The 27226-nt window shown below is 42.4% G+C and overlaps 1 protein-coding gene across 1 annotated transcript in view; it reads right to left on the bottom strand.

Annotated features, from left to right (window-relative positions):
• Positions 1-25906, bottom strand: part of LOC138265294 (cytochrome P450 2J4-like) — a 241757-nt gene extending 215851 nt beyond the window's left edge. The window contains exon 1 of the mRNA XM_069212900.1: positions 25488-25906. Coding sequence (XP_069069001.1) covers positions 25488-25658 — 171 coding nt within the window. The 5' untranslated portion in view covers positions 25659-25906. The remainder of the gene's footprint in view (positions 1-25487) is intronic.
• Between the last annotated feature and the right edge of the window lie 1320 nt (positions 25907-27226).

Below are 27226 nucleotides of genomic sequence, written 5' to 3'. Positions count from 1 at the left end.
AGGTTACAGGGTTGTTATAGTTAGCTTGACGTTTTACCAATACAATAACATAGAAATTCTTCAGTTATAGTCATACTTATAGTTATACTTATGTTAAGAAACTATAACTTGTTGCCAAAAGTTACTTTTCAGAACGAGTTATAGTTTCTTCAGATAAGTATAACTGTAAGTAAAACTATAACTGCTAAATTTCAATGGTTTTGTATGGGTAAAATGTTAACCTAACTATAAAGACTTGGAACCTTTTGTTTTTTCAGTGAATTATTATGTTTTTATTTAAAGCAAACATTCGTATTTCTGTCAGGTTGCGGCTGCCATTCAGGGCCTTGCTTTTCCACGGGATCCGAGGAGGTTCCGAGGAGGATCCTTGAGTCCAGGGGTCTGCTGTAAACAAAAAAATTTACTTGTAAACCACAGAGGGTTACCCATAAACCCAAAGGGGCTGGGTGGAAACTGAATATCAAAGACAACAATGCCCCCAAAGGAGAACAACAATTATTTATTTACAAACATTATAAGCAGTATAGGTGGAAGATGCGCTAAGAGTAATCTTTTATTTGTTCACACATAAACATTAAAATCCTATTTATATAATCGTTCAGTAGGAACAGCCCATCATAAAACCAAAAAAGGAAGGACAAACCAGTGCAAAAATTAATAAAAAGTGCTCGTGTGTAACAATAAAGAAAAAGAATATTCAATATCCCCATGTTCCACAAACTGTATAAAGTTAAAAAGGTTGGTTACTCTTTCACTGCATTGAATCAATCTAAAATTTTTGGAGATATATATCTGCTTATTGAGTCCTTCCTTGATATCCTAAGCAAAAACCAATCCAGGCTGAAATATTCACGTCAACGTTTCGACCCCTTTCTGTCCTGGGTTAATTCACCGCTCCACAACGGGTCTTCTTCAGGACTGACTGATGGGAGTCTCCTATCTTGTTAAATCTTATGGACACCTCCTTCTTCCTAGAATGTAAACATGACAACCGACTGAATCTATTTGTTTATTCAAGGGTTAATTATTCCAACTATATCCCGGATGCGACGCCTCTATCGTTCATTTAGTTCAATCTCCATACGGGTCGTGTCTTCTTCCGGATAGCGTGTCAGGTCACTCTATGTCAACGAAAAAATTGGCAATTTTTTTTGCCCATGAGGGGACCCCTCCATGTGTCCTATGGGGTCAGGATACCTGTATCCTGACCCCTTATATGCTTTTCACACTGTTCCCACCCTAATCTCTGGGAATGCGAGAAACAAAATGAAGACTGCAACTTTTCTGTCAGGTTGCTGCCAGCCAATCAGGGCCTTGCTTTTCTCCAGGATTCGAGGAGGATCTGAAGAGGATCCACGTTTTGATACATACAAATTTGGTTTTCATCAAATAACCAGAAAACTACTGAACAGATTCACACCAAATCACAAAAAGGTTGCTTGCTGGACCAGGATCTAGCTTTCTGGCTAATTTGGTGTAACTCCGTCCAGTGGTTTGGCTGCTATTCCTGTTAAAAATCCCAATGGAAAAATGGGAGGGAAGAAAAAACCTTTTGGGACCCCCCCTTTTCCTCAGCCCCCGCTTAATGGATCACTCCTATACATTTTATACGTATGCTGAATTCAGCATCATATTTTTGGGGAAAGTTTCGTGAAAATGTATCAAACTGCACCAAAGTTATTAGCAAAACAAAAAACACTTTTTCTATAGAAACTAGGTCCTATCTATAACTACCTACCTACTTATATATATAAACCCCCTCACCTTTTGCCTCCGTCTTTAACTGCTACTGCTGTTTTCTGACTCTGACTGTGCCTTGGGCACTGCTAAGCAGTCTCAGGGTCAGTGCTCTGTTCAAAATGGAATATGCAAATTAGGCCTAATTATCATTGGCTCTGACAACCTACCAATAAGTCCCTAATGAATTGTAGGGCACGTAGGTTTAGAGACCATAGTATAGTTAGTTCAGCCATAGATGCATTGCTGTGTTGTCCAGTGTCATTGTAAAGGCAGGCCTGCCTTGCTGCTGCATTTAAGTTAAAATTAAAAGTGCTTCGAAAGTCTCAAACTACTTTATTTTTGCATATACGTAATCCCTACGTTCGTTCTGCCCTAGGTGCCACAAGGGTTGAGTGCAGTGTAAATATAAGCAGGGACTTTATAAAAGTAGTTTTATAAGCACTGGTGAGGCAAAAACGCCAAATCCATCTTTCCTATTGTAGTCAATGGGCTCCATAGGCTAACATTGGGAGACTTTATGATAAAATAATACAGTGTTATTTCCAATAGAGATGAGCTAAACATATCAAATTCAATATCAAATTAAATGTTATAATGAATCCAACAACTTGCAAGGTTGAATTTATTATAACTAGCACAGAAAAAGAGTTTTAGAACTCTTTCTGAAAGTTACCAAATGCAGCTCTGAAGTGCCCTTTCCTGATTGGTCAGCCTCTGCCAGCCTGAGCCAAGCTACCTTAATGAGGTATGAAGTGGCCTGGTAACAATAACTTGTGCCCTAAGGTAACTATAACTTGCACCCTCACCATGCACTGCTAACTACCCCAGATATTTCAGCACTTACAACAACTTTTATAACGGCAATAAAAATATCAATGAAACATTAGCAGTCAAATTATTGAATAAAAAACTGTGCATGGCAGGGGTTCGAGTTATAGTTACCTTAGGGTACAAGTTAAAGTTACTTGAGCTAACCATAACTATAACTGCTAAATTTCTGTGGTTTTGTGTGAGTAAATTCAGATCCTAAATATAATGCTCGCTTAACCTTTGTTTTTTTTACATGATAGATAGATAGATAGATAGATAGATAGATAGATAGATAGATAGATAGATAGATAGATAGATAGATAGATAGATATATGGATGGATAGTTAGATAGATAGTGTACATCTTTAAAATACACTTTTGAGTCACTGCCTCCCCCACTTGCACTGTCTGTCTTCTCACAAACACAAATATATCCAGCGATGCTGCTAAATTTGTCCACTCTAAAATACACATCAGAACCATACTGTCCACACTGTTTACAGCATGGACACATCCTTAATGCTGTCTATCCAATCCAACAACGGATGCCAACTACTATAGATCTTTTCTCAAACCTGAGATACTGAATATTTCCTGACATGCCACATTAAACTATGTACATTCTCCTACAGTTTTCTGCTACCTTTTTCAAGTGCTCAGGGCCCTACTTCTCTTCTAGACGCCAACATTTTAGAAAACATCACATTGCCATAAGCCATAACTATCAACAAGCAGTCGACATGCTATGCCAAACTGACTCATGATCAGCTCATGAAAGTGCTGTATGGTGTCAATATCTCTTTCAAGCGCACAGGTAGCCCCTCAACACCTTATCTGAGTGAGAGCATGAGGAAGAGGGTATTTGAAGGACCGGTCTCAGATGGAGGTCCGTATGCAAAGCTAATTCTGGTGAAATCACTTATTAAAAGACAGATCTCACCTATTGCAAAATGTGTGCAAATATATTGCCCAGCACTCTATCTATCTAGCTATAGATATATATATAAATAGATAGATATATTATGCATAGATATACATATAATAATATCCAAGAAAGAAGTGACTCAAACACATGATCTCACCAAAAAACAAAAATACATTTCTACTACAACGTTTCAGCTTCTGCCTTCCTCAGGTAGTACATGGTGGTTTGCTGATAACTGCACAAGGAATGTTTTGGGGGAATCTGTCAAGCGAGGGCTGAGAAAAAGGTGGGGTCAAAAAAGTTGCGTTTCCCATGTTAATTCCTATAGGACCTTTAGGCACAACTACAGCCTGAGCCACTGGATGGAATTACACCAAATTTGGAAGAAAGCTAGATTTCAGTACACAGATTGTACTTTTGTTTATTTGGTGTAAATCCATTCAGAAGTTTTGAGAAATTAAAGGGAAATTCATTTGTATAGCTCGGGCCACTAAATGTTTCTGATGATCGTGGCAAATTCACAAATGCGTGCGACAAAATGAATGCTGTGATTGGCTGCCTGCAACCTGACTAGAAAGCTGCAGCTGCCATTTTATGTTATGGGAGAGGGTCCCCAGGGCTGAAAATTGAAATGATAAGTGGTATAAGGGTACAGTGTGAAGGTGCCCTGACCCGAGGGGTGTGATATAGGGATGATTGAGGGTCAAATTATGGGTTAGAAATGATTTTTCTTCACCATGTGCGATATTCGTGAATATCCTTGAATATCTCTGAATCTTCAAGAATATTTGAGGACATTCGAGAATATTCGAAAATATGCAAAAATAAATAAGAAAACATTCACAGACTCATTCATACACAAATTCATTCACTCATACATGCTTTCAGAGACTCATGTGCCCACTCACACACCCACGTAGACCCTCATGCACCCACCCATAGAATCACACACCCCCTAGGTGGATAAAATGTGAAAGTTTCTCAGCCTTAGACATGCTTTTACTAATAAAAAAAAAGGTCCTATACGGCTACCTGTGGTGCTAAACAACTCAATTTGGGCTATAACTCTCTCCCAATATCTAGCTTTAACCTCATTAACCACAGTAGACATTATGGAGGAAGGCTCTTCCTGGTGGTTAGCTAAACCGAGGTCATAAAACGATTTTTTAAAGTAGGCTGCCACTCAGTCTTGTTAGAGATATTAAAGCTAAGGAAGTCACATGACCCTCTCTGTAAAACTGTAGTTCCCTGACAGTTCATATGCTACCCCAATAGAGTAGTGGCCTTCATGAAGCCAATGCAGACACAGCTTCAAGTTTGTGGTCCAATGTAAATGGAACCAAGGGGGTGCCTCTCCCCATACCTGTACCATCTCTGATAAAATTGTTCTCACTGGTCCCCAGAGAGTCCGTGGGACAATGGCCCTGTAACTCTGCACCATACAGAGATGCGCCATTTGTTTGAGAATTACAAATTTATTTTGTGTACCACAGAGTCTTTTTTGGCGAATCTAAGGATGGCTGCCACTCTATAGGTTACCAAAAGAGAACTTTTTGAGATCTATGATGTGTATAATCCAGAGTCAGACAAACTAATTCCCAAATATTCAAATTTCCTGCACTTCCTGACCCAAGTTAATGTTTCCTCTCCCCCCTCTTGGAATAAGTTGCTTGCTTGGTTTTTGATGCATTCATTTTAAGGCCATGTACCATGGAAAACATGCAAAATCTGTTCACAGGACTATGCAGACCAACCCTAGTCTTGGCGAGCAAAACAATTTTGTCCGTAAAGAAGAAGGCGGGGGAGATTTTTGGCTTGCTAGCTTAGGGGGGGTTATTAGTACAATCAGTAAAGAACTCCACACAATTGTTGATGTCACAAAAAAGAGGATTGGAGCCAAGACACAGCTCTGGAAGACACCTTATCAATAGCAATTTTCTAAGTTAGTTTACCATTCACACCATAGCAAACCCTCCCCCCTTTGCAAAGGCACATTGATGTTTAATAAATTATGAGGTATCCAGCCGTTAAAGTGCCTCCCAAAGTTTTTTCCTGGGGACTAAATCAAAAGCACCTCAGGGGTCAATAAATGCAACAAAAAGAGCTTTTCCACCAATATCCACAGTCTACCACTTGGGAATCAAAAAGTGGAAGACCTGGCAAATGGAGCTGGCTATAGACCTAAATCCTGCCCAGACGGGAGAAAGGATTCGGTTATGATCAATCCATTCTAGTAGTCTGTTGGAAAGTGGATTATTGGTAAGGGCAGGTAGGTATCTACACTTAGCGATAAGCCACAACCCCCCACTAGGTCCAGTCAGATCTCAATAAATTAATCGCAGCTTAACCCTTGCTAACTTGGCAACGAGCAGTTAGGCTTAATTTAGGAGACAGGTGTGTAAAGAATTTAAAAATCACAAAACAGTAAATAAGTAAAACAAAAAACACAATAAAAATCTAACACTAATTTATAGAAATAGATTATATTTTTATCTTTAAAACAACACTAAAATGACAAAAATAAAATAAGGGGAACCAGAGATATGAATTTTTAAAGGATATGTGTTTTTTTTGCGCATAGATAACTAAAAGCGCTGAATGTGATGGAGCCCTGCTCGGCTACAGTGAGCGGGAGGCCTGGGTCACAGTTTTACCTTCGGACTGTGGGCCGGATTACGACCTTGGCGGAGGGGATTACTCCATTCCTAATGTGACGTATATCCCGTCTGCCGTGTTACAAGTTCCATAGACTATAATGGAACTTGTAATAAGGCGGTGGGATATCCATCGCATTTGGGATGGAGTAATCCCCTCCACCAAGGTCGTAATCAGGCCCTTAGTCTTTTTCTTTAAGATTTTCTTCACCGGGACAAAGTCGCAAGTCGGATCCGACCTCCCTGGAGCTCTCTTCAGACACGAGCCTCATGAGACCTTGGTGAGGAATTCTACTTCTGAACTTAGACGATTTGAAATTGAAGCCGACCTCTCTGGAGACCTCTTCGGATACGCTGCGTGGGAAGCCTCGGTCAACTTTTTAAGTTTGGACTATTCCACTCTTTTGGAGCTTTTTTTGTCAGATGTTGGATAACCCTCCACAGCAAACCGATTTTGAGTCAACGTCGTTGGTTGGCCATTAAAGGAGCCCCCTGTTAAATCCTGGGAGTCTGGTGCTCCGGAGCTTTTCAGCGGGATCGACCTGCAAGTAAGTTCGGGTTGCGGTTGATGTAAGCCGGCTTGACTCACAATGTCGGATAGCCCCCTTATGGAGCTTTTATTCAAAAGTGCTCCAATCTGCACCAAACCTCTGGATCTTCTCCCAGAAGGTCTTTGAATGTCCTTTAGGAGTCCACAACTCACCTCAAGGTTCCAGAAGCTCTGACTTGCTCCTTGAGGTTTAGGACTCCAACTCCCAGAATGCACCAGGCTCAAATCTAAAAATGACCACTGGTCAGCTGGTCAGTTTCTTCAGGCTTGGTGCAGGGGACACTGGTCAGCTATTTTCTACCTGTAGTAAACAGGGGGTTCCTTCATGAAGCAGTTGAAGACATGCAAAGTCCTTTTAGTGGTGAAGCTCAAGTGTGCAGCTGGTGCAGTCCTTCAGAATGCAGGGTCAAGGTGCAGGTGTGGGGTCCAGTAGGGCAGTTCTTCTTCTTCTTCTTTGTCCTGTTCCTTGTAGGGATATGAACTGTAGGTGCAGCTCTGCCATATTTATCCTTGCTCCTGGAGTGGAAAGCAAGGGGGCCAACGGTCCAATCACAGACAGGCCACCAGTCTCTTGGATGACCACTTCCTGGGAAATGTGGCAAAAATCAATCCCAGGGAGCAACATTACTCAAAAATCCAAAATGGCAGAAAGTTAGGTCTGACTGAGCCCACTCACTGGTGTGGCTATGTTTCCCTTAACACAACCCTGTGCTGCCCTCCCTTAATCTAATCAGGGGTTGCCTGGCTGTCTGGTTTTGCATGAAATGGGGAAGCTCCACTTGCTGGTCCAAATGTCCTTCCCTCCTTTGAAGTACAGTTTGGCTGCTCTCCCCCATCCTGTTTCACCATCTGCTGAGGAAGGAAGTTCTACTCCCCCAGGCACTTCCTTTGTCCTTAGCCCAGGCCACTTCACACTTTCAGGGATAGTTCTAAAACTCTTTCCCTGCGTTATTTATATTAAATTCAACAATGGCAAGTTGTTGGATTTATTATAACAATGGGTTTGATACCAAACTTGAAATACTTAGTGCCTTTTGGGACTTTATTGATTAAAAATAAAGTCTCCCCTATGTTAGCCTAAAGAGCCCATTCACTACAGTGACTGAAAAATGAATTTGGCTATGTTTCCATCACCAGGGCTTATAAAACATCATTTAAAAGTCCCTGCTGATAGTGTACATAACAGCCAGCCCTAGGGGTGATCCTTTTGCAAAAATAAGGTTGTTTAGGCCTTTGGAAGTACTTTAAATTCCAAAGTAAAATTTGGGGTTAACTTTAATTTAAAAGCAGCCAGCAAGGCAGGCCTGCTTTTAAAATGACACTGAGCACAACAGAAGTACATGGGGATACTTTCTATGCTGGGGTCCCTAAACCTACATGCCCTATATATACTAGGCACTTATAGGTAGGTTGGCATAGCCAATCATCATTAGCCTAATTTGCATATCCATTTTACACTGAGCACTGGCTCTGGGACTGGTTTGTAGCACCCAGGGCACAGTCAACAGTCAGTAACCACCAGTGTCTGTCCACAAAGTTTGGGGGTGACCAGGAGGACTTTCCTACATAGTCTACCCAGGACCTGTTTACAAATAATCCGTTTGGAGGTTATCAAGGAGGCAAATGGGGCAATAATTAGGCAGGATGTTTGGACTTCCCTTTTTAAAAACAGGAACCATCTCTGCCCCTTTCCATGAGTCAGGTATCTCTGCATCCGCCAGGACTAAATTGCAGACAGCATTGATGTAAGGGACCAAAATACTTAGGTGAATGTTGGAAAATTGCCCTCTTTGAAGGATCACCCCAAACTTTTTGTCTTTCTCCTCCTCTTTTTCTGACCTCATTGTGACTCTGAGCCCTTTGCTATTGGTAATCAGTGCAAAAGTGCATGTGCTTCTGCCCTTAACATGGTTTCATTGACTTATACACAATTGGTATATTTATTGTATCTGTAAGTTCCTACTATAGTGCACTCCCTGTGCCCAAGACCTGTAAATTAAACTCTACTAGTAGGCCTGCAGTGCTAATTGTGCACCCACACAAGTTGTCCTTTAAACATGTCTCAGGCCTGCTACTGCAGAGCCTGGGTGGGCAGTTTACACTGCTATGTTGACTTGGCATTTAAAACCCCAAGCCCTAAACTCCCCTTTTATTACATATAAGTCACTCATATGGTAGGCCCTAGGTAGCCCATAGGGCAGAGTGTTGTGTAATTAAAAGCTAGGACATGTACTTTTAAGCTTTACATGTCCTGGTAGTGAAATACTCCCAAATTTGTTTTTCACAACTGTGAGGTCTACCCCTCTCACAGGTTCACACTGGGAATTCCTTATTGCACTTTTAAGTTGTAGCTCCTGATGGAGAAAGAGTAACTCTGCCATATTTCATATCATTGGAATGACAGTGATAAATCTTCTTTGCTTCTTTGCTTCTTTAACAGGACTATTTTAGGAATGCCACTTTTAGGAAGGTGCAAACACAGTAGGGCTACCCAATATTCTCCCGGGCGACTGGGTATGAACTAGAACCTAAAGTAAGGGGCTCCAGAAGGTGTCATTTAACATATTCATAATCCAGTTGGTTAAATAATCCAATTTGTACAGAATCAAACATTCATTATTATTGAAAAGGCGTATCAAATGAATTCTGAAAAAATATATTTTACTTTATCCAAGAAACTAACAAATATTCATATATTCCACATGTTCACAACTGAATGCATTACATATAATCAGCTCCAACAGCGTTCAGTCAGGGCCCTTAATACAGTGTTATAGAAAACAAAACTAACTTCCATTAATCCCACAAATTTAATTGATGGGTCTGTTATCAAGATCAATAGAGATTGATACCTTCACATATAGTGATACAGACTTCCTGATCACGATACAAACAACACCCAAAGTAGGTTTGCAAATGATTGAAGTCGCTTTTTCTGACTCAGGGGCAAATATATGAGAGACTTGCGCTGCCGTTGCATCACTTTTAGTAAAGCAGCGGCACCACAAATATCTTCGTGTGGCTTTGAAGGGCCTCATAAATATGGAGTAAGGCAAGGTAGTGCAATTCTCTACTCTGCATTAGGAAGGCGTTCCATGGGCACTGAGGTGGGTTTTCCCATGCAAAACCCATGGATTTTGATGCATCCCCAGATTTAAAAGGGTCTGCAAACTTGGGGATGCGGCAAAACCTTATGCCTTCCTATGGAAGGCTCAACAAGGAGAAATATCTTTATTTCTCCTCGTTTTTCTTCTACTTTCTATGTGTGCTGCAATATGCAGCACATATAGAAAGATGAAAATGTCTCCCAGGATTGTTTTTGTGCAGGAAGGTGCCCCTTCTTCTACTAAAACAATCCTGCCTACAACATAAACACCCTTGCACCATGGTGTAAGGGTGCCTGTATTGGTGCTAGGGGGAGAGGACAGGAATGTGAGTAGGCCATAGATACTGCACATTCCTGAGCTTTCACTTTGATGCAAGGCAGAGCAGCAAGGTGATTTACTATGCTGCCCTGCTCTAATTTCCCCAAAAATTGGGCATTAGTGTGGATGCACTGTCAATGTTTTGGCCTCAAATGTCCCAGAGACCACCATCAGGACTAAATGACGTAAAAAGAGCCAAAAGGACATGCCCCTTAGGTACCTAATTAAAACCCACATATCAAAACAATCATAAAAGAAGATGATAAGTATGCCAAAGAGACATTAATGTGGATCAATCACCTTGTTGGTGCAACCTAAACCTTAAAAGTGCCACCAAACAAACCACCACAAGTTTGAATGTGTACACATTCATTTTATAGTATTTAGGCCGAGTAATATAGCTCTAATCAAAAAGGCCCGGAACCAAAGTACACCAAAAGTGTCTTAATCAAAACACAATGTCAATCAAAAGTGCCAATACTGAACTTACCCACAATGCCAATTAACAGAAAGCCAGAATCTAATTTAAAAAAAAAGAAAAAGAAAAAATATGTATATATGTAGGATGCAAAAGAAAGAATGTTACATTCTAAATTGCTTCTACGATTATAAGCAATAAATGAAGATAATAGTGACCTCAAAGTTCTGTAATCATTCCACAATCTATAAGGTTACAAGGGAAAACCCCCTTCGAGAAAGGGGCCAGTCAACAAAGTTGAAAAACTATAAAAACATCAAACCGCAAATCTACTCACTTCAAAAACTAACACTCGGACCAGAATGCTCCCCAATTGATCCAGGAAATTCATTGAGCTCCGAGCCAGAGATACACTATAAGTGCATGCATCAGGTGGGACTGGTAACATGATATATCTAAAAAATGTCAGCGCCATCTTGAAATAGTCAAAAAGTACTACAGACACACACTTTAACCATGGGATAAATCTCTCCTGAGGCGTACTCCTGGAAAAATCCGTCGATGTTAAATTAAGTTTTCTAAAGAGAAGGAATCCACTTGTTCTACAAACATTCCACAAAAAGGACGCTATACATCACAACAATTAACTCACAAGGGTATGCATGAGTACCATCAACAAACAACAATGCAGTATATATATTTGGAGTATCCTATAGGAATAGCCATTGTAAAAACAAATATACAAATAGCTAAAGTACATCAACAAGTATTCCATAAGTACACCAACTCAAACATATATATAAATGAGGTTCTGCAAAAAACATTTGTACAGCAGGACGACTTTGGGGGGCAGAACCAGTCTTTTTCTGAACAATTGGCAAGAGTTAACTCACAGCCCATGGGTTCTAAAATCAGCACAGGCGTACAAACTGGAATTTTATGATTTTTCTCATCAGTGCTCCCTTCCTGAAGAGATGTATTTTTCCCAACAAGGGCAAGTTTTTTTCTCTTCTGAAATACAAATACTTCTAGAGAAGGGAGAGATAGGTTGGTTGTTCCCTTCACTCAAGGCTTTCTCAGCCCCATCTTCTTGTGGGAGGAGAAAGAGAGTGGTTCCTGTTTAGTTCTGAACTTGAAAAATTTTGATGCCTGGATTATTTACCTTTAGCAATCTGATCGGGAGACATTGCTGAAAAGCGTTCCCCATTGTCATTCCTAAGTCATTCAAGGCCACATTATTGAAATGGAAGGTAACTGACTGTCACAGTGAAATGGAATTGATGACAAAGTATTGGATATTCATGCACAGGGCCAAGGTGTGGTCTTGTATCCTTTTCAAACCAGAACTTAGAAACTACTATTCCCCAGGTCACTGTTTGTCCTGATGAGACCATGGTATCTTCCTTTAGTGTCGAAACGGTGTCGACAATCTAAGACAGACCCTACCCTTCATGATTTAAATGAAGAAAAGTTATTGGATGGGCAAATATTTTGTGAAATTTAAAGAGGCTGTCTTTATGAGATACACCAGATATTAAAAAAATTTAGCAATTCTTTGTTCTTCCTTCTTATGTGGTGTCCTTTTGTCACTGTCACTGTCACTATTGTGTTCTGTTCTCTACTGTTTGTCACAATAGAGATGATGCCATGATGATAGATAATAGTGATAAAATATGTCTTTATTCAGTTGGGCACTGGTTGTAATGTATATAACTAAGATGCTTATTACAGATTTCTAACTGTCCACATAAATACAATTTGGTTGATTAAGTCAGCGGCAAGATATTTTTGCCGAAACAAAAATTTGTCTTAAAGTGAGCTTCACATGAATGTGTGCTTCATTATATATGGATTATTTACTGGCATTTCACAATGGAAGTCATCCATATTCTGTGAGGTGTCCTTCGGGAAGTGAACTGGATGGTGCATCTAGATCTGAAAGACACATCCATAACTATTCCAATTTTTTCTCCTCATTAGCACTTCCTGCAGTTCATGTGCCTGGGACAATGTTAGGAATTCAAAGTTCTCCTCTTTGGCCTGTTCTTGCATCTTGGTGCTTCACAAAAATAATGAAACCATTTGGGAACGCCCTACAAACAAAGACAGTGTGCTTTATCATTTACCTAGAAGACCTGATTCTTATGGCAGAGGATCCTCTGACTATGTTAACATAGCTGGAATAGACAATCCGGCTCCGGCGGGAGCTGGGGTTCATTATCAATGCTCAGAAGTTTCTTTTTATTCCGGCTCAATGCATGGAGTTTCTGGGATTTCAAATAAATCAGGCACAATTGGTTCTGCCCCCTCAGAAAGTTCAGACTATTAAAAAGGAACAGTGCAGCCAGACAGTATCATTGAGATTAGTAGTACAGATTGTAGTGCTTCTAACCTCTTCAATTCAGGCCATCTTTCCGGGTCCTCTTCGCTACAGAGCTCTTCAATGGCTCAAGATCCAACACCTTCAGAAAGGCCTCAATACTTGGATCAGATCAACTTGTCGGAAGAGTCCAGGACAGAGATGGCTTGGTGGTTAGACCACATGGAGGCCTGGAATGGCAAGGCGATCTTTGGCTCTTCTCTGGAGATAAATATTGAAAAGTTGATGGGGATAGGGTGCAGTATGCGGCCTAGTCTCCAAATAAGGTCATTGGTCGGAATCGGAGCTCAACCTCCACATAAACTCTTGTGAGCTCCCAGGGGGTTTGTTTGCAATAAGGGATCTTTGCCCAGTGAAGAAGGACTGGGATTTCAACGATTGGAGACTTAACATGAAGATCTTCAACCCTGTCTGTTGCCTTTGGCATCTCTTGAGGATAGATATGTTTGCCTCTCGCCTCAACTGTCAGATCCCATCATTTTTCTGCCAGCTCATTTACCTGGAGGCCCAAGTAACGGATACATTTTCTACAGGATTGGTCCCCATTCCTGAGTTTCGCATTCTTCGATGATAATTCCAAGGGATCTTTCACAGGTGAGGCATCAGAAAGAGGCGATAGTTCTGGTGACTCCATTTAGGAAGGCACAGCCTTAGTTCTCAGTCCTTCTCGACTTAGCTTCTGCTTGCCCATTACTGCTCCTGTGTCAATGGAACCTGTTGTTGGACAAAGTGGAGTAGATTCATCCACTGATTCTTTTGAGACATCTCTCATTGTTGGCATTGAGGGTTTCTGGGAGAGATGGAGTTTGCCAGGCATTTCAAAGAATACTGGGGCCTACAACAGACAAGTTTGATCTTCTAGTACTCATAAATGCTATGCCTCCACATAGTGGCGCTGGTGTGGTTGGTGCTGTGAACGGAGTGCAGACCCCACTGGTGCTGATTGTTGTCTAGTTATCAATTTTATATCTTCTTAGGTGTCTGCTGGTATGGCTTAGAGGCCAATTAATAATTTTAGATATGCTATTTCTCCCAGACATCCTGCTGTGGACAGTAAACCTGTTGGTGAACATCAGTAGGTTTGCAAACTTATGAGCGGTAGTAGAATATCCAATCCTTCACAGGCCATGGATTCAGTCTTGTGGAATGTAAATATCGTCCTTAAGTTCTTAAAGAATTGGCCGGACAATAAATACTTGTCCCGTAACCAGTTATCCTCTGAACTCACGATGTTGTTATGCTTGATATGTTGCAAAAGAGTTTCAGATGTGCAAGCTCTTGATCTCTGGTAGAGTTGTCTCTCCTGATGGAGTTTCTTTTGCTTTTACGAGGTGAATGAAGTCTGAGTCCAGGATGGTGTCTTACCGAGCGTTTCCGGGAAATAGTGAGCTTTATGTACTACAGTACTTGAAACCTTATGAGGTAAGTACCAATGATTTTCATTCTGACCAGGGTGACCGATTGTTAGTTGCTGTACAGAAGCCCTATAAGCCGGTGGCGGCTGCCACTTTAGCCAAGTGGATGCGTTGGCTCCTATATGAGACAGGGATTGCTCCTTCACTTTTCGGCGCCCATTCAGCCATAGGGCCCATGGCCTTGAAGTTCTTTGCATGAGGTTCCCATTTGGATGATATTCCTATGGCGGTGGACTGGTCTTCTGAATCATCGTTCAAGTCTTTTTATTACAAATCTATTGTGGATGTTGCTTCAGTGATGGTGGCACAGCTTTAATCAAGCATAAACAGAACCTCCAGACCAGACATAGAATAAAATATTTTCTAACTTACGGGACAATAATTTTCAATTCTTTTAAGGACACGGACGTGAGGATTAGCCCACCTGGGATTATGTATGAGAATATATATACATATATATGAAAATATACATTTATACATATATATGTGCATGTTGAATTCCATGATTAGTGCTGATCATAAGTACCAATTCTGTTCTGAGATATGGAGTCTTATTCCTAGTGAACTGTGATTATGTCTTCAGGCTTTTTCTTTTCTCCTAGGGAATGACCACAGGCAATTATAAACCAGGCTGAGTTTGAGCAAAGGCTGGATGTTCTTGTTCATCCGCTGATGGCCTTTTTTCAGCTGATTTCTCCAGAAGAGGTTCTGCAATGCCCTAGAACAATGGTGTTTGAGTTGGACTCCAGCTGAGTCCTGTGTTATTCAAGTTGGTTGGAAGTTCTTCTTGCTGAAGGATTTCAGAGTTAGAAGGGGTTGATTCCCAGTGTTGATGGGCAAAGAAAGAGGACATGAGATGGCATTTTACTCTTATGCAGGGTGTGAGGCACTCCTCACAGAGCCTCACAATACTGATGGTTTACAGTCCAATGCCCTTGAGGTCAAGAGCTATCAATGCTGCCACCACTGCCCAACAAAGAAGGACAATAAGCATGGTTGTTAGGACATATCCTTTCTTACAGCTTGCCATTAAAAATGTCCACTGCACAAGCCTGATTGGAAAGGTATACCATTCCTCAGAACTAGATACAACTGTTGTGAATTCCACACACTTCTGGAAACATTCGTAGTACCAGGGAAAGCAATTGTAAGACCTGCCACATGGCTTCCATTTGCATGGTGCATCATCCAGTTGGATGGAGGGGGGATAGAAAAAACAAAAAACACTAGCTGTGTTCCTTTGAGTCATGGCCGCTGACGTTTGCCAACTCATTCAAATTCTCTCTCAGTTCCTCTCCTCAGTATGACCATTAGCACTAGCACACCATCATATTAGAAGGATTATATGGTAAAGGAGAGAAGAGTGCTTTAGTTGGTTGGAAGATGCCAACTTCTGGACAACTTGAAGTGTCCCTGAGTTCAAGCAGAGCCATAGGAAATGTGAACATACCCAATAGTTGAACAGGTTTAATAAGGTTCTTTTGGATACTACACTCATGTTACAAAAAACATGTCTCGACCACACTTTTTGACAAACCCGGAGAAGGGATGGATTACTCTTAGGTGAGCTCAAAGGCCAGTTGGTGATTTCAGTCATCGTGAGGAGGCAGGTGACACTAGAAGCCTGAGGCTCTGTGTGATTGTGTCTGAATTTTTATAAGAAAAGAGACTTGACATTTGCTTTAACAATGACAACTTCTCTGCTTTACAACACATTCTCTCAATCTTCCTTGGCCCTGTGTGAGTGAACTTGTGAGTCAAGGGGCATCCCATGGGTTTTACCTAGGCAGTCAAATGCTAACACCCATGTTTTGTTGATGAAAAGACCTATGTACTGAAAAAGGTATACAGGGCTTTGTGACAAAATATAGCACCTCCTCAAGGCTGGTGCTAACAAGGAGAAATGTTTTAATTTCTCTTAACTTTAGATGTATTGCATGAGTGCTGCACTGTACAGCACAAGTACAATATGGAACTAATTTTAAAGTTTGTCTAAGCAAAACTTTAAAGTTCAAAATCTTTGCTAAACATCACACACATTTGTAACATTGGGGAAATGTGTATGCATCATGCTAGATAGCCTGAGAGAATGAAAATGCTGAGGAAGAGAGCAGCAGCGCCATATATTAAATGCAGCACATAGCTTCAAAGACATTGGCCCTCATTGTGACCCTGGCGAACTTCTGACAGCCAGGGCCACGGTGGTGGTTTCACTGCCGAATGGCTTGCGGTGAAAACCGTCACATTATGAGTGTCGCTGGTTGGCCTCTGCCAACCTGCCACATCCCCACTTATACCGCCAGGGCGGTTGGACCCGCCGGGCAAGAGGTTTGCATCTCCGATCCGGCAGTCTAATGAAGACCGCTAGTGGTATTAGGAGCCAGCTTTCCACCAGGGATTCCGCGGAGGTAGCACTGCCACGAAAACCCTGGCAGAAAGGCAACTGGTGACAAGAAATGTCTTTCCTGTCACCGGCAGACGCTTCCCCCACCCCCCTGCAAGCCCTATACCCCCCCACTCTCCCTCCATACCAGAACCCCCACCCATATCAGAACAGCGCCCTCTCCCCACCCCCCTTCTAGTACAGTGCCCCACCCCCACATGTACGCACAGACACCCACATGCACCCTGCATACACTCATTCACGCACCCCACATACACTCTAACACCAACACTGACATTCACACATAAACTCACAAGCATCTATACACGCATTCACTCACAAGCATTCATACAGTCACTCATTTCAACATTCATAAATGCACTCACCTCAACATTCATACAAACATGCAACCATGTATACACACATATATTCACACACTCATACACACACCCATACACACTCGTACACACACAAAGACAATACACACTCACACACAACACCAACACCCTCCCACCCCCTCCCCTGTCGGACGATCGACTTACCTTGCCCGGCGAGGAGGTCGTCAGACAGGGAACAGGCGCTTCCACCGCCCCACCATCAGGACACTACCAGGCCATATTACAGGTCTTAATACGGCTGGTCCGGTTGGAGAACCGCCCTTTCGCATCTGACCGCCAGCAGGACTACTGGAGGATTTCCACCCAAAATGTGGAGGAAATCCTTCAGTACTCGTGATATAGTGGGTTGAAGACCGCCAGCACTGGTGGTATTCTGGCACCCGCGGCTTTGGCCGTCTTTGCAAAAGACCTCCAAAGTCATAATGAGGGCCATAGTGTTTCCATGCTGTCTATTACTAGTGCAATGCAGTATAGAAAATGTGGTTGTTGCATTGCTCCATAACTTAATAAATGTCCACATTTGCCTCACCCAATCTCCTGCCTTTATCTCCTTCTCATTCATGAACCACTCCTTTGCCTTCCCTTGCTCTTCGATACTTAATTACCAGGACAGATGGACTAATAGTTTTTTTAAAGTGACAACGACTACCATAGTTCTTCATTATTGCATCTGATTTGCCAAAAGGGAAGATTTTACACTGATCACAACTGTGTGTGCCACATCATACACCATAGCTTGTGTTTATTTATGCCATCATGTTGTCATTATGTATTGTTACAAATTGAACACTTTCTGCCTTTAATTAAGATATAAGACACAAGATATAAGCCAGACAAATAAGTATTTGACTGTCAGATATTCTATTATTTCATTCTCACAATAAAACCATCCAAATACAAATTAATGTTTTTGTTTGACCATTTAAGTCTAGGGAATCAGACCCCTGGTGGATTTCTTCAAACTAGATAGCAATGATCTTTCTGTTTGACCATTTAAGTCTAAGGAATCAGAACCCTGGTGGTTTTCTTCAAACTAGATAACAATTATTTTTCTGTTTGACCATTTAAGTCTAAGGAATTAGACCCCGGGTGGTTTTCCTCAAGTTAGATAACAATTTTTTTCCAGTCTGACCATTTGAGTCTAGGGATCAGACCCCTATTGCTTTTTTCAAGCAGTGTGAGGAATCGTCTCCTGGTGTGACAAAGGTGTAAAAGTATGAATGAAGGTGACGGTGGCGCAGCCAGTGTGTCATGCGCCCTGGTGAAAGGAAGTAAATGGCCCCAGTTACTGTTTGAACTAAGACATACAGCAATAATCAGGGTTGAGTGGTCCCTCAGGCTCTGGGCACAGGTGCAACTGCAACTGCTGCACCAGTGGAGGCTACACCCCTGGAAGGTAATGCTGAGACATTGGTAACTTCTGTTTTCATTGACCACAATCAATATTGACATTTCAACTTGTGATAAGTGTATATATATATATGCCTAGATTAATATATATATATATGTGTGTGTATATATATATATACACACACACACACACATATATTTATATATGTATATATATATATATATATTTATATTCACTTAAAAAAACAAAGGTTACATTATAGTTAGGAAATAGAATTTAAAAGCCTATAGACTTAAAAAATTAAAAAAACAAAGGTTACAGGGTCGTTGTAGTTAGGCTCACATTTTAGCTGTAGCAAACCATAGAAATTCACCAGTTACATTTAGAGTTATCTCATGTAGCTAGAATGTGTGCCCTAAGGTAACTATAACTCGAGCCCCCCATGAGCTGTTTGTTTTGTCAAAAAATTTACCAGCAACAATTACATTGATATTATCAATGATGTTATCAAAGATGACATGAGTGCTGTAATTTATGCTGTAACTATCGGTGCATCGGGGTGTGAGAGTGGCTGTGAGAGTGTCTGTCTGGGTATGAGAGTGGGTGCATGAGTGTCCCAGGGGGTCTCTGAGTGGGTGCGCCAGTGTCTGTGTGGGTCTGTGAGTAGGTGCGTGAGAGTTACAGTGGGTCTGTGAGTGGGTGTGTGAGAGTCTGAGTGGGTCTGTGAGTGGGTGCATATGTGTCTGAGTGGGTCTGGGAGTGGATGCCTGAGGGTCTGAGTGTGGCTGTGTGAGTGACTGCACGAGGGTCTGAGTGGGTCTCTGAGTGGGTGTGTGAGGGTCTGAGTGGGTGTGTGAGTAGGAGAAAGAGATTGAAAGAGAGAGAGATAAATAGAGTAAAAGGGAGAGAGAGAGCTTTTAGGCTTTGATGGGTGATAGGTGAGATCATCTTTCGGTATTGTCCTTAAACTTTTGAAGTTTAAAAGAAATTAAAGGAGGGAAATGATCACGAATATACCTTTAGTAGAACCCTCAATTGTCAGTGCGAGCGTCTGTGACCTTAACCAGTAGGCCACAGGTGACTGTTCTGCTCTGCATCAAAACATAACTTTAACATTCGAACCACATATGTTGCTAGTCTATCTCTTTGAAGTCATTGCATGGAGGGTTCATGCAATGACAATCTCTCTCTCTCTTCCATCCCATTATGGGATGGAAGAGAGAGCGAGAGTGACAGGACTGGGGGGGGTCAAGACCTCCCTGGTCACAGCCAGCCCCCCACATCCTGTGAGACCAGGCATTGCTCCCACAAGCAGGGAGCTGCTTTTAATAGCAGCCGCCTGCTTGTGAGAGCAATGTTTTCATCTGTCTTCCCTGCACGCGTATTTGCATGCAGACAAGAAAGATGAAAACTCTGCTTTCTGACAGTGGGAGGTCTTTGACAGCTCCTACTGCCGGAAAGTGGACTTTGTAAAAGCTACCACCAAGCAAAAGCAAACCGCTATGTCCCGGGGGTGGCAACCCTGGACATAGCAGGAGCCAGCCCTGGGCGTTGGCAGTCCCCAGGGCCATCAGTGGCTTCACGAGCCGGGCCACTCAGCCCCCCTCCAACATGCATAGCCCCAGGGAGGTGGTGCTCCCCAGGGCTTTGGGAAGGTCCAAATCAGACCCCCTTCACTCTTTTAGTACAGCCCCAGGGAAATGGAGGTCCTCGGGGCTGTGTGTGGGCCCCCACATTAAATTACTCTTATGTCCTGGAAAGGTGACAATCCCCAGGCCTGCAGGGTGGCGTGCCTTCCATGCACACAGTGTACTAAAGGTAGTGGTCCCCAAAACTGAGGGGGGTGCACAGTCACCCCATATTGTTTTTCTTCATTGCCCCAAGGAGATGGTGGTTCCAGGGTCGGTGGTGGGCCCACATGCCCCCCAGATGATATTAACTGTAAGCCCGGGGAGGTGGCAGTCCCTGAGACTGTGGGGTGCTGCACAGCCCGCCACACACAGTTTAATGAATGCCCCAGGGAAGTGGTGGTCCCTGGGGCTGCATGGGGACCATGCCGCCTCCTGCATGATATTAGTTGTAAGCCCCGGGGAGGTGGTGGTCCGTGGGGCTGCGGGGGAGTCCGGACCAGCCCCCCCAGCATTATAAATATCTATGTCCCGGGGATTTGGCCCACCCAGTGGCTTAGGGATTCAGAAGTGCAGGAGCACGCATTTCATTTTTTTTTTTTTTAAAGTGCTTTTTAGCCCTGGGGTTCCTTCTGGGACCCCAGCACCAGAGCTGAGGGATCAAGGTGTCCCTACACTGGCCCTTTTTATGTTTTTTTAATGTTTTTTTCTGGGATTCAGCTGAAGCCATGTCCCAACATTGCTTCCAACACTTCCTTGGTGAAGTGTTAGCAGCCAATCAGACCTCAGCACAAGATCAGGAGTGGTAGCAAATCCTTTGCGTCCCTATATATACAAATTTTGATTTTCTTAAATTGATCTAAAACTACTGAACGGATTTACACCAAATAACAAAAATTTGGTGTAATTCTGTCCAGTGGCTTCAGTGTTATCGCTGTTCAAAATCCCTGTGGAAAAATGATTGGGGAAAACATGTTTTGGGACCCCCTCTATTTCTCGACCCCGCTTGACGGATCACCCCAAAACATTCCAAACAGCAGCCAATGTGACGCCATTTTTGGGAGAACATTTTGTGAAGATTCATCAACCACCACCAAAAAGTAAAAAAAAACACTTTTTCTATGGAAACTAGATCCTAACTATACCTAGTGGTGACTGCCTCTAGGTAATATATATGGATATAGCTATAGATATGTGTATGTATATATATGTACACATATATGTATATATATATATATATACACACACAGGCACACACATATTCACTGAAAAACCCAAAGGTTAAAGAAACGTTATAGTTAGGGGAAATGTTCAGTAACAATTTAACGTTTGAACTACAAAAACACAGGAATTCACTAGTTATACTTATACGGCCTGATTTAGATGTTTGCAGATGGGTTACTCCATCACAACGATGATGGATCTCCCATCTGCCAAAATGGTTGCAGGTCCTTTGGCCAACTACCCCCTGCCGGCAGCCATACCCACGCTGCACACGGTCTTCAGTTATGCGCACTGTTGGGTTGGCCAAAGGGACTGGCTCACAGCCAGACCCTGTGGCCAACCCATCTGCAGATTGCCAACCCCATGCTGCGCACACCTTTGGAATGTGTGGCATAGGGTTGGTCTTCGGGCCCCAGTGACCCCATGCCCTGGGGCCAAAACATATATTGAGGGCAGGGGTTGCTAGATGGAAGTAAACATATGTTTCCCTGTCCATGCTAGTGCGAACAGGGAAGCCACTGTGTATATGGGGTGGGCTTCCTGGGACACAGTCACTGAGCCAGCCCTGGGGATGAGGTCCCGTGGGCCTTTTCAAGGCTCAGGGAGGGAGGGGGACACATGGCCCCTCCTTTTTATTTATTGTGACGGTTCCAGGGCATTGGGCCCAGAGTCTAATTAGTCTCCAGACGGAGGGCTGAGCGCCCCCCTCTCATTTAATTATGTAGCACCAGAGAATGAGGTCCCTGGGGCCCCCCAAAGGCTCAGGAAGGGTGCCTTTGCCTCCTCCCGAAAATAAACTCTTACCTTTGCCCCCCGGTTCTGACCCACCCTGGACCACGTCTTTTTTTTTTTATATTGCTGCTAATTTCTGGATTGGCTGCAGATTTGGAAAAAAAATGTTGGGACTTGACCTAGGAGATCTCAGAGTATCCCAACTCCCTATCTCTTTTTTGCATTTTTTTGGACTCTGGACTGAGAACCAATTCCTAAGACGGCTGCCACCAATTCCTGGTTGATGTGGTGGCAGCCAACCAGATGTTAGCTTGTGATCTGTTGGGTCAGCACATCCTCTGTGGCATGATATATACAATATTTTGAGCATTTATTGTAAAGTGTAAATTTACACAGATGCAGATGAGTCACCAGACCATGGCTCGCTTGGCAGGCGTTACTGCCATTACACGTCTAGAGCACTCCTCCCAGGGAAAAAGAATGAGCTACATCACCGAAGTCAGTTCAATTCAGTTTTACTTGATGTGGAAAAACAAGGAAACAATGTGATTTTGACCAGTCACAGTCTTGATCACATGACTCATAGTTCGAGCACACCAATATTTTAAGAATTACTATCGCAATGAAAAACAGACTTCCATTCAAATATATCATATCCAAAGGAAATGTGCACAGTGAAAATGCAAAATTAATCAATTTCTAATTTGTAATATAGAAAACAATAGTAAAGAAAATACTGGTTAATAAAAAGGGGAAACAGGAGTCATGACTACAAATCAATATAGCATTGATATGGCATCATATATATGTTTGTGTGTTTATATAAATATATATTTATATATAGTATTAAATATTAGTGAGAGGTATTTAATTTACTTAATATTAATAGTATATGTAAAAATATGTAAGATGTACTACTTTAACCGATATATATATGTGTGTTAAGAAAAATAAATTGAATATTTTTTAACAAACTTAGTGTAAATCATAATTTGTAAAATATTTATGTACCTACCATTATAAGGATAGAGAAACAATATTTATGTAAACGATATTTTTGACACAATATTTGTGTGACATGATATTGTTGATTCTGATATTGTGATCCAAGCAGTCTAAGGAGTCATCTCCACAATTGACAAAGGGACAAAAATACAAGTGAAGGTCCAGCAAAGTACTGCGCCACCTTGGCCCTGACCATTGAGCCCTGGCATAGCACACTGATATTTCTTAGGGAAAGACAGTTAAGAGGTTTGGCGACTTCCATAAAGATTGTATTACAGAATATCGATGGGCCACAATATTGTGACCGGAATATCGATGGAGAAAATATTGAAGAGGTAAGCACACAGAGGGAGGTATGGATGTACTATTCCTAGCTCCTCACCTATTTACCTTGAAGATATACACTAATGTATGCATATATGCAGAGTTAAATATAGGAAATCTATACAAACTTATTTTTGGATGTTTTATCCCTTGATGTTCTGGTCATGATATTGTGAGCATTTGATATTCATGACCCGCATTGCCCCCCCTACAGAGAAAGGAAATTTACTTTGTGAAAGAAACCTGCACCATACCCTGCACATTCAAGAGGTTGTGCGCTGTTTGTTCAAGATGACCTTCATAGTCCAGTTAAATCACAAACCTCTAAAAAGGTGGATGCCTTGAAAGTGACCACCAAACATTTCTATGGTGGCCCTTTTCCTTGCAAAGTTTGTACTTTACCACAGAACATTTGTGAGAGCTGGCACATCAAGCTGATAATGGAAGGTAACCACATCATATGACACAATGTCCTAGAAATAAGGATCAGCTTTGCACTGAGCGTTCTTAATGCTGTAACCCTGTGCTCTCCTGCTCTCTGACAGAATCAGTTTCCTTGAGGTTGAGAGACAATTCATGAGATCTCCATGGCAGATTCTCCGCATGATTGTTGACTTTGTTTCTCACCTGAATACATGACTCTACCTGGAAATAAGATTTACCAAAAATGATCCTCCTTCCAATATCTGCGTTTATCATGCCCATGTCCAGGGCATGACTTAAATGTTTTTGGGGGGTAGATCATCACCTGATGCAGGTTACAGGCTGTTTTAGCTGCACCCCCGGTCTTGGCACATCTGTGCAGCCTGACATGAAAGGGACCTCTTCTCCCTAGTGTGGCAAATGGTTATGGAGACTTCAAGGCATGAGAAGTTAAAGTACTCTTGCTGGGGGCCGTGGTGTATTCAGTTTTAAGTTGTGAGTTACAACTGTGAATGTCATTGGTATCTGTTTTCCCTTTGTCCCTGCAAGGCCCCTGTGCTACTCCATCCACACCTGCTCTCCCCTCATGCCTGTGTAGCTTAGGTTGTTGTGTATTGGGTTAACATCTATAAACCAATTGATGGAATTGAAGCAGAACAAAGCAGATCTACCATGGGCCTAGAGGAAAATGCACCAAAACCAAGGCATTACCATTTGCATGAGCCTGGACCACATAACCTCTTTTCCAAACTTTTCAGCACAGAGTGTAACCCATCAACAGCTCCTTAATGACCAAGTACTGTCTGAAAAAGATACACTATTCCTGGTAGCAATATGGGACGCATGCGATTGGAATAAAGGTACAGACGCTGGTAGAGTTATGGTATTTTGGTTGCCATGAGACTCAGATATGTACCTAGAAGAATGAATTTGGATTTGTTTGGTTCCTTTCAAATTTTGAAGTGCAGCACAAACACTAGTTTTTTTGGCTTGTCACCAACAGACTCTAATTCTTTATATATTGTGTCCCTTTAAACCAGAGGAACAGTTCATATTTCTGAGTTCTGTGAATCTATCTGCATCCACAAAAAAGAAAAACATGGATATGTTATTGTATTTTGGGTTGCCATCCTTAGGAAGGCAGCATACTGGTGCTTCAAACCGAGGATGAGGCGGAAGACTGCCCTGTTTAATGAGAAACTGTCATAACTTATCTCAAAGAACTGCAAAGCCTCAGCAGTGCCAGTGCTGCCCTATAGATCTGCTGATTGAAGATAACCAGCCTGCCCAAGAACCAAGTGATGCTGCCACTGCCCATCCTGGTCATGATGCACTCCCTTCACAAGTGAGATGCTTGTGTATGAATGTCAGTGTTTTCTCTCTTACTGAGATCCAGTGCTGCCTGCATTCACCCCCTATACAGTAAGAGAGAAGAGCTGAAGAACTGGTGGCTGCTAGTGTGGGAGGGATGCCAAGGCACTCTTACTTCACCATCAGTGCCTCAGTTCGCACCATGAAATGTGCAACACATCAGTTCTCCACTCCCCTCCTGTAACACTGAAATACACCACCTGCCTTCAGTCACAGTGTGACTGATGTGTCCTCCCACAGCAGCAGCCAGTGCTGTAGTGTCTCCCTGAGGCAACATGTCCACCCTGGATTCACCCGATACCCCTGGACCTGCCATCCCAACTGGTCTTACCTGCATGAGGGTCTCATAGCGAAGTTCAAATTTCAGGGTCCACAGGTTGCCGATGATGGGGAGCGGGGTTGGGCCAGGAGGATACCGTCTTCTCAACAACTGAAGCTTGAGATATTGCGTTGCGATAAGAGTAACCACCAGGGCCAGTAACACAGCACCCAGGGGCGGCATGGCGGACACCTGCTTTTACCTGGGGTACAACACAGGCTGAACCTTCACTTATATTCCACCTCGCTCTCTGTTTCTCTTTGTAGCATTAATTTCTTCCTCGCCCTTTTACGTCCTCTCACCGTCTCTCCTGTCTCAGAACCTCCTGCTCATCTGTCACTTGATGACTCCTGACAGTGCGTCCTAGTTCTGATCGTCTCAACTCATCCCTCCCTCTCCTGGAAACCACTCCCAGGGCCTCGCTGTCTTAATTTCAGTCCATCCCCCTCTACCGGGCACTCAAGGAGAGTTGGCTTTAAGTAAACCAGTCAGAGAAGTCATGTGTATTGAACAGTACATATTAGTTTCTCTCCGACCTATGTGTCTCCTGTGAACTTTTCCAAGAGACGCTCAGTTCTGGCACACGTGTTTACCTAGAATTACCGCGCCGTCGCCCAGATGTTATTAAGGTGTGTCATTGACAGCTCTTCATTCTGGGAGGTGATAACTATTCTTCTGGCTGATAAACTATTTGCTGCCCTGCAGCTCGGGTAATCCTCCTTCTGTGAAAACTCTTGGGGCAGGGAAAATCAATCAACAGTCGCCTCGACCTCTGACTCTCGAGTGCTCTCTGAGATGACGAACGAAACCGCTCACGTGCACATGATGGTGGACAATAACATAAAACAAATTGTATTCTCCTTCTGAGCATGACGTCTCGAGATTCCCTATTCCATGCTAGGATTTCGTCCCAGTTCTGGTTCTAGGATGCTGGAGGCCCCGGGCAGAATAGGAACATGCCTCCCTGAAAGATGTAACCACTGGCAGTGACCTCAATTCACCATTAATGTTTGGTACTGTTGAAGCATCTGAAATATAAATAAGTATAAATATTTAAATCTGTGTTAATTTGGACATACATTCCATTAATCAAACTGGGCTAAGAAGCTAGAACTAGGTTTCGTCAAAAGGACATGATTACTCAGATGTTCTCTAATTGTTTCCAGATTAGTGTATGATTAAAATTCCACAACAGATTGCCCAAACGGCAATTGAATTAACTGTTACTCCTACCTTCCTCTACAAAATACTATGCTTAGTCTAAGGGCCTGATTTACAGTTTGGCGGATGGGGTTACTCCAGTGGTTCCAAAACTTCTTCCACCTGCGGCTCCCTTGACCTATTGGCCATTGTCTGCGGCTCCCCATGATGTTATTTTTGTTTTTTGGAGGTTCGGGGGATGTGAGCCCAGCCTCAAGAGTACTTCCATTTTTCTCCTTGAAAATAATTGGGATGAGGCCAATGAAGCTAATATTATCATAAATGTAACAAAATAAAAATATAACAGTTATTTAATAAAGAAACCTTAAAAGGATCAGCAGTGAGCTATAACCGGAGGGGTTACACTACAGGGTCACCAGACACCAACCAGAAGATCTGACTCCAGACCAGTCTGTTCTTGGTCTAAACTTCCTTACTTGCGTCTTGAGAAGAACAGAAGTATTAGAGATAGAAAACTTTTCTCTGCACCATGATGGAGTGGGACAAGTCACAGGATATATAGATGGCATAGGATACGCTTAAGCCACACA

Source organism: Pleurodeles waltl, chromosome 11, assembly GCF_031143425.1.
Source record: "Pleurodeles waltl isolate 20211129_DDA chromosome 11, aPleWal1.hap1.20221129, whole genome shotgun sequence".
Classification (NCBI taxonomy): Eukaryota; Metazoa; Chordata; class Amphibia; order Caudata; family Salamandridae; genus Pleurodeles; species Pleurodeles waltl.
Note: the sequence above shows the minus strand (reverse complement) of the source record. Positions and strands in the feature narration are given on the sequence as shown.